Source organism: Stylophora pistillata, chromosome 2 (genome assembly GCF_964205215.1).
Source record: "Stylophora pistillata chromosome 2, jaStyPist1.2, whole genome shotgun sequence".
Taxonomy (NCBI): Eukaryota; Metazoa; Cnidaria; class Anthozoa; order Scleractinia; family Pocilloporidae; genus Stylophora; species Stylophora pistillata.
In genome coordinates, this window is record NC_142520.1 from 25,604,388 (window position 1) to 25,617,017 (window position 12,630).

At 40.1% G+C, this 12,630-nt stretch overlaps 3 protein-coding genes across 4 annotated transcripts in view; 2 read left to right on the top strand and 1 right to left on the bottom strand.

The window, feature by feature from the left end:
- The window catches only part of LOC111337860 (putative NADH dehydrogenase), a 46,344-nt gene that overhangs the window by 22,723 nt on the left and 10,991 nt on the right, over window positions 1–12,630 (top strand). The window lies entirely within an intron of this gene.
- LOC111337856 (uncharacterized) lies at window positions 1,535–9,924 on the top strand. Its single transcript, XM_088749911.1, has 3 exons — window positions 1,535–1,797; window positions 3,733–5,739; window positions 8,257–9,924. Exons 1-3 carry the CDS (start codon window positions 1,629–1,631, stop codon window positions 9,828–9,830), a joined length of 3,750 nt encoding a protein of 1,249 aa, XP_088606037.1. The 5' UTR covers window positions 1,535–1,628; the 3' UTR covers window positions 9,831–9,924.
- LOC111337872 (uncharacterized) overlaps window positions 10,944–12,630 on the bottom strand; it is a 36,231-nt gene continuing 34,544 nt past the window's right edge. For both annotated transcript variants that reach the window (XM_088749880.1, XM_088749879.1), the window contains exon 39: window positions 10,944–11,990. In XM_088749880.1, the coding sequence (XP_088606006.1) occupies window positions 11,775–11,990 (216 nt within the window). In that variant the 3' untranslated portion in view covers window positions 10,944–11,774. The remainder of the gene's footprint in view (window positions 11,991–12,630) is intronic.

Sequence of the window (12,630 nt, forward strand, 5' to 3'; positions counted from 1 at the left end):
GTATAAAACCAGGCGATGATGCTGGGTCGTCATTGGTACATATCTAGTTTCTTCGTTCACAGACTTTTGTGTTAGATAATCGTTGGGCACAGGGAAAAATACTAAACAATTTGTATTAAAACGGCTTTTGTATGTGACATTCATGATGTTCTTTGATATCTGTCTTAGTAAATTCTGTTCAAACAGTTATCGCCAGTAATAAAGACCAAAGTTTCGACAACTTGAGCTGCGACGGTTACCGACGTCGATGATGACTTTCCTTCCAGTTTTCGAAACGTCAATCACTGTTACCGAATTAGTCCCCTTAAGAACTAATTTGGATGTATCAACAAAGTTGAAATGCTAAATTGGCCACCGTAACGATTACAAAAGCTGGCGTTTCGAGCGTTAGCCCTTCGTCAGAGCGAATAGAGGAATTGTCGGTTGTGTGTGCTTTTAAAGGCCGAAAATGGAGCTTCGTTATTGGTGGGAATAACGTAGCTCCATTTTCTGCCTTTAAAAGCACACGCAACCCACAATTCCTCTATTCGCTCCGACGAAGGCTAACGCTCGAAACGTCAGCTTTTGTAATCGTTACGGTGGCAAAGTTACCATTTCAACTTTGTTGATATATCCAAATTATTTCGTTACTCCCACCGACGCAGCCTCAAACAGTTTCTTTCGAAACTATCAGCCTTTATCCCTTAAGAACTAGCCTTGCCCTGAAGATCATATGATGCGGTCGACTGTTGCTCCTTACTAAGTTTAAAATGCATTGCGTGAGAGCACTCGAACCTGCAAGATTCTTATCATCCGCCGAATATAGTTCATAAAGCTCGCCAGGACAGAAGCTTCTCGTTCACTTTTGAAATCCTATTAAAGATCTTTTTTTTATGTATCATTGATTACTTTCAATGCTTGCGAACGGTTTCTTTTACCTGACTTGAAGAGCTTTCAAAATGGCAGTCAGTAACGTGTTTTGTAAAGACATCAGATCTATCCTTTAAGCAAAGGCCTTAATTTAAAATTCTTGCCACACAAGTAACACAGGGTATTTTACATGGCAATAAAGCAGTTTTAGAAGAAGTCAAATGCCAGGACGAGTTGACTGCATAAGGGGAAAGGACTAATTCGTGGGTAATCTCATGCAGAAGGATTCACATCATTTGAATGGCTCCTGATTCGTATTCATCGATTTCTTTTAATTTCCTCTTTACTTCGTTCAACAAATGAGCATTCATTGAAGCGCTTGTATCGATCAAACGGCAATTTAATTGTATTGCCCTCGTTGCTTTCATGACCACAAGAGTGAAGGTTCAAAACCAATGGAATTTTTGGCTTAGGAAGCTTCTATCACGATCGTTTTATGTCTTAAAGGACCCCGGCCTCAATCCAACAGTTTAAGTTGCAATCTCCACTTAATGAGTCCTGTAAGAAAAGGAAGATAACTTGTAGGTAGTCAAACTCTTCTTTCCATAGATAAACAAGATGAAAAAAAAGTCGCTCGTGAACAATGCAAAACCAGTTTTGTCACCTGGTGTTTATAAATATTTGATTCATGGCGTTCGAGTTAAACACGGGCATTTCTTTACTTGTTGTAGGTAATAAAACATGGAAAGAAAGAGGGTTTGTGACCGATAACTCATAGTATGAAAGTCAAGGGAGAGTTCCTTCTGGTATGGCAAATTCTGTGTGTATATTGGGAGACTACTCTGGCAGTATATCATAGAAAAAGTGGTCAAGTGTCACGAGCAGCGTCTGAGGTGAAGGATAGAAGATACAAATTAAACAATTACTTTCGCCAAAGGAAGATAAATGGTAAGTGTTGTCGGAAATGTAAAATGATCGATGTTCTTTGGGTGAGTTTAAGGGTAATGGGCGTGGGTTAAAGATCTGCATAAGATAAGGATGACTTCACACTTAGTATGAAGAAACTTAATCTTCGTATCCGTTACTTGACAAATCAAATTAAACCATGAAGCATGAGATTCTGTTGGTAGAGACCCTATTTATTACATAAAAACAATTTAAGGAGGAAAAAAGGGGTGACTGATTGAAGTTAGAGTCGACTGTGTCAAGTACGATATTCATCCTGACATATCTGGTGTTTCGCGTAAATTTGGTTATGGTTGTTGTGACAACAAGCCGTCACCGAAAAGTGAAAACAGATCGCACGAAAACGCCGTTTGTATGAATTTTTGAGAATGTTTTGACTATCTGGTAGATTAGTTGCCCTGAGTCAAAAAAGTTCTGGTTTTTCTTTTGATGAGATGCTAGCTGTCAATATCAATAACCGAAGCAATGTTTCCTGGAAACGTTTGCAAGTTCAATTCATTTCGTCCTTTTGCAGCGACATGATAACTGAAATCTGCTGCAACGCATGCTGTTACAATGCACTTTTACATCACTTGATATCAACACACTCGACCTTTAATCCTCGAAGATACAATCATATGAATTAGGAGCTTGTACATGATGAAACTAGCAGTTAAGGATAATATTAAAAATTGAAGTACATCACTTACTTATTCTTTCACAGAATCTATATGTTAAGTTAGTTAAAAGTCAAAGAGAATATTAAGGGATTAAATTGCTGTACTTGGCAACAATTTAACCACCATCTGGAGACTGCAGGCATTAGGAAATATAGTCTAATAGTATGGTATCTAACCTTTTAGCGAAATGATATAAATCGCGATGTAACTTGCTTACAAAGTTTACATGAAAGCACTACGCACATTATTATGAGATTCCAAAGAGTTACCTTGGAGTTAGGAAATTGCCTTCAATTTTGATAAACATGCGACTAAGAACGCGAGTGCAGGTAACCAATCGTTGCTGCTCTGGTTATCATATTAAAAACTAATCATAATTTGAATAAAAAAGCCCCTTTTTTGTAGCCCCTAGAAGCTCAAATAGATTGCAATGAGATTTAAAAGAGGAGCAGGAATTTTTTTGCCCGGAACAATCGACTAGGTTGCTAAGAAATGATATGACAGTTGTAAAGGAAAAAGTTCAAAGCGGGGTCGGTGTTATGATTAACTGTATAATGCTTAGAGGCAGAGTTAAAAATCATTTGGATTTCGAAGATTTTTTCTTTTCTTCAAATAACCAGCATTCATAATCTTTTCAAGTCCTCACCAAATTTGCTTCAGCTTTATGAAACATCACTCAAAGTGATTCAAAACCTATATCAAATGTCAATTAATAAATCAAAAACAACTAAATTAATAGACATATTGATGTTAATATATTTCTGCCCTACTGAAAACAGTTGGAACTTTGGTTCAGAGAAAAAATCTGGAAAATGTAAGGGTAAGATGAAATTAAGACTAAAATCGCACAATTGAATAAAAATCTCGCTTTCTGTTTGGTTAACGAAGCGAGGTATTTAGCATAGAATTGCAAGTCGAAAACGAAGCTTGGTTGATCTTGTTTCGAACCTCTTGTTTCGCTCTCAGGATAAAAACAAACTATACCATTGCTGTTTCTCTTTTTCTTATTTTTATTTAATTAAGCGGTCAAGGAAAATTCATTATCTGGCTCGTTATTCTTGGTGAACGAACTTAAAAATCGATATGGCACGATTCGCGTAGCGATGAATGTGATATACGTTTTCGCATGAAATTTAACGAGGAATTCCTTGGTCAGCTAATGAATTTTCCTATAGACTTATATGTTTCAGATCAACATTTTACACTGAAAAGATAAAGTGAAGGTGAAAGAGTTCTAACTCAGGCACTTCTGTTCTAGGCTCTCTTCAACGTTCACTTAATCATCTAGGAAATATCAAGCGATCTTTCATCGGGCGTAAGATACATATCAAGGGTGCGCCAAAAGGTGTTATCGTGACCATAAATGGGCAAAGAGTTGACCCAAATACTGGCAGTACAGTATTACCTATACAGCCACCACAGCCAGTTCCCCAGCCAGTACCACAACCAGGTCGGAATGTTCCCATTAATGTTCATGTTCACGTCAACAAAAAATACGATGCCAACGTTATTGGTCAAAGAAAGCAGCCTATTATAATCACTGCGCCCAATCCTTATCGAGCTGTGAGACCAATTGTGATTCCGATGCCAGCGCAAATACCGGCTCCACAGCCACTTATATTGCCTGCTCCATTGCCTCCTCCTCCACCCCCAGCTGTCCTTCCAGCGCCTATTCCATTACCTTTACCAGCACCTCTACCACCACCAGTTACCATTCCAGTTCCAGCTCCAGCACCACCTCCAGATAAAGAAGACTTAGCTGAAATCCTTCAAACAGCTGCATTGCTTAACACCCTCAACAAAAAAGAGGAAAGTCGTCCAAAAGTTATACCAGTTGTTCAGCCAGTAATTACGCCGATGGCTTATCAGCCTGGCAGAAATCCAGCGCAGGGATATCCGGCTGGTGGAAATCCAAATCAGGGATATCCGGCGAGTGAAAGTCCGAATCAGGGATACCCGGCGGGTGGAAATCCAAACCAGGGATATCCGGCGGGTGGAAATCCAAACCAGGGATATCCGGCGGGTGGAAATCCAAATCAGGGATATCCGGCGGGTGGAAATCCAAATCAGGGATACCCTGCTGGCGGAAACCAAAACCAGGGATATCCAGCCGGTGGGGGAAATGAAAATCAAGGATATCCGGCAGGCGTAAGCCAAAACCAAGCCACTGCAGGGAAAGCTACAGCAGGAGGTACAAATCCTCTTTCTGCACTATCTGGAATCCTGCCTTTGTTGCTTCCCTTCAATTGCCGTTGTGGGTGCGAAAGAAGGTGCCCGGATCTTTGCAACCTTTGCAAAGACGTCGACGAGGAAATAATTGACACATTAGACTGTTGCAAATCAATGCCATGTCCCTGTGTAAACGCTGGAACAGGCACACAGCCTGCAGGAGTAACTGCAGCAGGAACTGCGGTAGCTCCCGTTGGGGGCGCTGTAGTTTCTCAGCCACAGCTTGGTGCTGCGCAGCCTGCACCAGCCGCAACCGTAAACCAAATACAACCCGTGTCGATTTCAAACCCTGCTACTGCCCCAGTAATTCTCTCACAAACAGGTCAGGGGCCATCATCGCAGCCAGCTTCAGCTCCTCCTCTCCTTTTACCTCGACCTCAGCCTCCCAATGCAGCATCACAACCTGCATCAGCACCACCTCTGCCCTCTCTCGGGCAGCCAGCCTCAGCGCCTCCTCTCACCTCCCCATCTCGCTTACCTGGACCTCAGCCACCTGGCCCAGCATCGCAGCCAGCCTCAGCACCCCCAACTCTACCACTTCTTCCTCCACTACCACAAACCCCTCCTTTGTCATCTGGAACTAAATATCCTGGTACGGTATCTCAGCCGTCCGCTCAAGCTCCTCAACCTCCACCGTCTGGTTCTGCTCAAGCGCCTGCTGTGCTACCCCCACCTCCACCCAAACCAGAAATTTCTCCTCCTAAAACAACCCCATCAAAATCAGAGGGTGCGGTTTCTGTATTCCCCAGCGCTGTTGTACCACCTGAGCCAGAGATTCCAGCTCCAGGTCCTCCTGGTTCGACTGTCCCACCTACGCCCGAGATTCCAGGGAAAGGGATAAGTGCTGGAACGAACGCTGAAACACCTGGGAACGAAAGTCCTCCATCTGAATCAGTACCACCTCCCACTGATACAGGCTCTCCAGATTCTACCAATTCAGGTACTCAAGGCGAGTTAGTTGCTCCTCCTCCAGACAGCTCCGGACCCATCGAGATCCCAAAAGTTCCTGTCTTACCGGGTGAATCATCACCCATTGGTGAGTGCTACGTCTGGCAAAAATGATGAGTAAAACCGTATTTGGAATAAGCAGGAGTCTTGACCTCAATTTTGAAACCGTTTGGATGCAAAGTATCACATCTTAACAATATCCTTTTTTAAGCAAACATTCCTGACTTAACTACTTTGTTTTATTGAATTAAGATAAGGAAAAAGTCGAGTTCAACCTTGAAAAATTGCAAAAAGTAAAATGGCACAGTTGGATCTCGTGATTTACTAGCCTTTTTTGTTGATAAGTGATCGTAATGAAGTGCTCTCCAAAGTTTTAACCGTCGGATGGTTACGTCCACTATTGACTCGTTACAAAGTTTACAGCTTCTCATATTTTTACATTTGCTTTTTTGCTGATTTGTATGTATTTTAAGAATAAACACTAGCGAGAAAAACACACAACGTTTCGATGACTCCATGTCATCATTCTCAAGTGAGAAGAGAATAAAAATGAATAGTTAATTTATACCGTACGAAGGTGGCAAACGTAAAAAGTTTAAAATATTTAAAATATTTAAATAAATAATTGCGCGTGTTGAGTTCGTAAATGTAAACTATTAAATAAATAGTTTCGCGCGTATGGAATCCGATTGTTTGTTCAAAGAGGGCTTCATCTTCTTTATGAAAAGCATTTCATGAACTAAACAGTCCAGTTTCCCGGTGCACTTTTTAAGTACGTTGAAATGCTTGGTCAGGTCGCCGATGGTTTGTAGGCCGTGGTCGTTCTTTAGATGTTTGCCGATGGCCGAATTACGGTGCTCATTAATACGTTGATGTAAATGCCAGCTGGTGTACCCGACGTACTCTGCATCACACAGATCACATTTACAATTATATACAACGCATTGTTGGCTAACTATAGGAGGTTTAGGCTCACGTACTCTGAGATCTTCACAGATTTTGCGACTCTTGAACACGGGATGAAGGGTGTGATCGATTTTGTTGCTTAGATCTGATAATTGCCTTTTCACTGCGTCAGCTGACTTTTGATCTTTAAAAGGCAAAACCACTCGGTGAACAGCATTTTCGTTGACGGATAATTGAGCTTGCACTCCAGGGTTTTCCGACCTAATTGAGGTGACAAAGTGAGAGATGGTGGAATTGATGAGGTGGTCGGAATACGTGAGGTTTGTAAACATCATCTTTAGATGATCACATTCAGATTTGAAGGACTCCCATGTGGACGACAGGCGGAATGCACGATTCAACATGGTCTTAAGTAGTGATTTCTTGTACCTTTTATCGACGTGGCTCTGGTGATGAAGCAATAGGCCTGTGTTTGTTGGTTTCCGATAAACACTAGTTTCTAGTTTACAGCCTTTCTTGCCTTTCTGGAAGTGCTCAAGAAAGGCTGTAAACTAGAAACTAGTGTTTATCGGAAACCAACAAACACAGGCCTATTGCTTCATCACCAGAGCCACGTCGATAAAAGGTACAAGAAATCACTACTTAAGACCATGTTGAATCGTGCATTCCGCCTGTCGTCCACATGGGAGTCCTTCAAATCTGAATGTGATCATCTAAAGATGATGTTTACAAACCTCAAGTATCCCGACCACCTCATCAATTCCACCATCTCTCACTTTGTCACCTCAATTAGGTCGGAAAACCCTGGAGTGCAAGCTCAATTATCCGTCAACGAAAATGCTGTTCACCGAGTGGTTTTGCCTTTTAAAGATCAAAAGTCAGCTGACGCAGTGAAAAGGCAATTATCAGATCTGAGCAACAAAATCGATCACACCCTTCATCCCGTGTTCAAGAGTCGCAAAATCTGTGAAGATCTCAGAGTACGTGAGCCTAAACCTCCTATAGTTAGCCAACAATGCGTTGTATATAATTGTAAATGTGATCTGTGTGATGCAGAGTACGTCGGGTACACCAGCCGGCATTTACATCAACGTATTGATGAGCACCGTAATTCGGCCATCGGCAAACATCTAAAGAACGACCACGGCCTACAAACCATCGGCGACCTGACCAAGCATTTCAACGTACTTAAAAAGTGCACCGGGAAACTGGACTGTTTAGTTCATGAAATGCTCTTCATAAAGAAGATGAAGCCCTCTTTGAACAAACAATCGGATTTCATGCGCGCGAAACTATTTATTTAATAGTTTACATTTACGAACTCAACACGCGCAATTATTTATTTAAATATTTTAAATATTTTAAACTTTTTACGTTTGCCACCTTCGTACGGTATAAATTAACTATTCATTTTTATTCTCTTCTCACTTGAGAATGATGACATGGAGTCATCGAAACGTTGTGTGTTTTTCTCGCTGGTGTTTATTCTTAAATGTCTAACAAAATCTAATGTCATTTGTATGTATTTATGAAGGAATGCACTGTTTATGCCTATCAGTATGTGTTTGCGTAGAAAACTTTGTTTGGTGTTTCCAATATCTTTGAGTAGTTTCCGTTCTATACTTAAGTCCTGAGCATATCTCTGAAAAATAGCTCGCGTAAATTGAACTGCATTTTTCCTATTCTCATTCCCTTTAAGGTCCGGGACCACCTGTTGCAAATCCAGTACCTCCTCGTTCAGCTCCGTCTTCCACAAATCCTTCGCCTCCACTTCCGTCATTGCCACTCATGAAGACTGCATATTCGGTGCGTCCTCCAGCCCCTCAGGTATTTATCATAAAAGAAAATAGCAATCCAACGAAAGACCCAGAGGAAAGTAAAAGTGCTGAAGCGCTTAATAGTTTAAGCGAATCATTTGAAAGTGCTTTCAAAGAAGCACTTAAGTCAGAACGAAGAAAAGTAAGACCATATAGCAAGCATCCTAAAGAGCATTTTAGTGATAAACCCGAGGAAGAAGACAATTTGAATACAAAAGACAACGAAACTGAGGATCAAGAGGAAGAGGAGGACGAGGAGAAGGTGCAGTCTCATGGCGGCTCTCGGAGAGATTTCACTGACAGGGAAGACACTAAACTCAAAGAGGATTTTTCTAACGATGACAAAAATGATGATGGCGGTGAAGATGAAGATAATAATAATGATGACGATGATAATAATTCTGATTCTAATACTGATGAAACAGATGACGATAATAAAAATGATGATCATAACAATGATGATCATGATAATGATGATCACAAGAATGATGACGACGATGACAATGACATTGATATCGAGGCGGACAAAGAGCCGCCATACGACTTGAATCAACCTCGTCACTCTCATTCTCTCCCACATGTCAGAGGAAATGAGCAACGATATGAGAGGAGACGCAAAATGCATCAGAAAAATAAACGAAAAAAGTATGTAAGACTTCATGATTATCATCGAAATGGACAACTGCGCAATGAAGACTCGAGAGAGAATGAACTGTCATATGATCGCTCAGTCAACGGTGTTCTCAGCCGTGATCGTGACAATGTTCAGTCTCGTTATGATAGCGATAAATACACATTACCAAAAATAGAGAAGGACAGGGAACTGTTACGAGAACATGATTCAAATTCAATCCATGTGGAAAATGTGAAAAAAAACCCATCTGAAAGTACTGAGATTTCCCGCCTTCGTCATGAAGGTGTAAGTAAGACTTTCAAGAGCCCAAAACATCGTATAAAATCATCAGAATTCCCTGAGGAAAAGTACCGTGTACTTTATAGTCATGATAGAATCAAATCTGGTCATTTGCAGGACAAAGGCTCAGACAAGGAAGAAGGCCGCCAAAAAGAGGAACATCATGATCATCACCAAAGCCATTCAAAAACTGCATTGTTGCCTGAAGATGAAATCATCGAAGAGTCAGGTTCAAGCATCGAAGAAAATAGTTTTTCAGGGGATAGTGTAAAGGTTAATTCCTTAAAGTCATTAAAGAACTTCTTAACCTCGACACACTACGACAGAGGTGTATATCATCACCTGGTAGAAGACACTCGTACCAAAGACAACAAAACTCCTATTGGCACAGTGGAGTCATTTAAACCTGGAAATCATAGAAAGTTTGATAAACAGGGCAAATCAAAACAGGAAGAGAACATTGCAGAGGATTCTAGCGACAGTTCGAGCGATGAATCTGGTCAAAATGACATCAGTGGCAATTATGAAGATACTGGCTGTTAGTCACATTTATTCACACATCGTTTGAAAAATAAGGTTTCTTACCGTAAAGTCGACAATCGTCACTTTAAATCAAAAGAAAGTTATTTTTACTTTTTATGGCTGAATTCATTTTGTCTCATTTACGTCATGGCCGGCGAAGCTTTTTTTTACTATTTAAACTGTTTAATGAACATTCAGATTCTATTACCAAAGTTTTCGATTAGGTTTGCAATTTTTCCCCGAGAGAACATTAAATACGATTATATTCAAAATTTGTGGGCTGCTGAAGGATGTTTTCTATCGACATTTCTCTTACTTTTGCGGCTTCTTGGATGGTACACTTAACAAGTGAGGAGATGGGGAAACGGCAAATTAGGGCGTGTCTAAAGGGAGGTGGAGGTCCCCAGGCAGGTGAGGCAACCTGGCCAGCTACACTACATACAATCTTACTATCCTGGAATCCCGGGTTGAGGTTTCCAGAGGATGTTGGCGCGCTTGCAAATTTAACATGAGCACGACCTTTGAGACGTTTACATAGCAAATTGTGACCCCGTCTGACAGGTTTGACTTACCCACCAGACCAGGTAACCCGCCAAGAAAATTTGAAAAAATTTTTGCAGCCCGTGGGACTGATCACAGCCTGTTTACAAACAACTCTCGGCCTATAAAGCAGTTTTTTTTATGGAAGTGTGGGTGAACTGTTTTCCTGATAAAAATGAAATAGTGACGATAAATATTTATCTACAGGTGCAGGTGTTTGGTGGATTTTCTTGCACTCGAGCCGTACTACTGGCCAATGGAATTAAAAATCTTTTGAAAAAGTTAAGAAATACACGAACAGTGTATGCGTTTTTCTACTTTCTTTGCCATTTTCTTGACCAATTACCTTTCAGCGCTACATCGTCAGTAAAAGTTTCATAGCACTTTGCAACGGTTCGCAAAAATAATTACATATTTTTTAATTGATCATATTAATTGTTTAAAAGTTCAGGAGAATGTCAGATATAGAAATTGCGCGAGTTGCACTCTTTCACCTATTTATACTTTCGTCGCTGACTTAAGAGGTACGACATATTTTACTAAGTTGTAAAAACCAGCTTAGGTATGCACTCTGCAAAAGAAGGAATAACCAACTTTTTTTGATAAAAATATTTTTATTTCCGAAGTAGGCTTCTTTACAGCTCACATGCCATTGTCGCAAATCTGTTTTGTGCTGTAACTAAAGATGAGATGAACGAATAATGAATGAAGTTATTCCTAACGTAAGGTTCTTACTTTTGATACAAAATGACCATGAAGGAAGATTACGGATCAACTCGATACAAGCCGAGAGAAATAGCTTTGAGACATTCCTATCTATAAAGAAGAATCTCTAACTGAATGTAAGATTATAATCAATAACTATCTTGCAATTATGATATGAAACACCTTATTTTTACCACGCTCTTATTAAAGATCATTCGAAGCTGGTAACAGCTGACACTAGCAAGATAATAATTTCTCTTTTTTATCATCATTTTCTTAATATTTCTATAAACAACTTTCTGATGAATTATATGATCATTTTTACTATTTTTTTCTCTTTGCCATATGTAGTATAACTTTACGTTATCAGATATTACGAAGACTGTCTTTTCTCAAAGTAGGGTTGATCAATTTACATTAACCGGGTTGCATGCACATGGTTATAGTAGAAACGAAATGAAACTTCCGCCAGTCCTTTCTTATCTGGCCTTCGGCCGAGTTCTGCGTTGAAACAAAAATCAAAGAACTCTTCCCTTCGCAGTTTTTTCTTTCCTCTTGCTCCCTTACGAAAAAATCTTTGGCATACGTTGATTATAAAACTTTTCAGTTTCTTACTAACTGTATTGCTCGACGTCGGTATAGTATGCTGTTTCCACGAAGTACAGGTGAAAATTTGAATACTTTTTTCTCTCCCCATTGCTGAGTTAAATTTGCGAGCTATCATCTGTTAGGTAGCGTCAATAGCGCGAGTGCCTTTGCTAGTTCTCTTTCTTCGTTCATTCTTTGACTTTGTCGCTGTGTCTGTGAAAGTAGCCTTCTACGTTCCGCTTGAGCTTGTTGGTAGGGTGTCGGTGTGATTACTGTAAGGGGCCTGCGAGATGAATCGTATAGGACTCTCGCCGATGGTGGAATTGTCCTTATGCTTGCGATTTGTTGCTGAATATGAAACAAAAATATGCTTTGTTATAACCGACCAGGAAATCATAAAAAATCTAGGAAACAATGTTGCAGTGTGATTACAAATATTCTCAACAAACGACGCCTTTAGTTGCTATCTCATTTGCTAATCGCTTTGGGAGTTACTGTCGTTAAGCGGATTTTCGGAAGAGGTTAATACTGAGCTACCTTACATGTTTAATCTAAATTACAAGAAAAACATACAAAAGTGTTATTTTTATCACCTTATTAGAAGCAATCGATTTAGTTATTAGGTTAGAAGCTACGACAAATTGATGAAGTTAGACCATAAAAACGTCGTGAGAGTATAAATTTTGACGCATGCCCTTTTAATGTTAAAGTCACAAAATAAGTCATTAATTATCGTTATGTAGCAAACTTACGTCAGAGAGGTTGTCCACGCATCACGAATTCCATACACATTGTCGCGTTGCAGTCAGCAAATATCGTGAGTGGATCATCAATATGATGACGATTTTTATCGTGAGTTAACAATAGTTTTATCGCCGTAATGCTGTGGCTTTCATGCCTTGTTGCAACATGTACTGTAGCAGTAATATCGATGCACTACATAATTGTTAGGAAGCACAAAAACCGCTGGGAACTCATAAAGATGTGA

Bases quoted from the DNA above. Each gene is read 5' to 3' on its own strand.
- LOC111337856 (XM_088749911.1), top strand. From the start codon at position 1,629: ATGAAAGTCAAGGGAGAGTTCCTTCTGGTATGGCAAATTCTGTGTGTA. The intron at 1,798-3,732 runs GTAAGTGTTGTC...CTTCTGTTCTAG, and splicing joins TCGCCAAAGGAAGATAAATG to GCTCTCTTCAACGTTCACTT. The intron at 5,740-8,256 runs GTGAGTGCTACG...ATTCCCTTTAAG, and splicing joins GGGTGAATCATCACCCATTG to GTCCGGGACCACCTGTTGCA.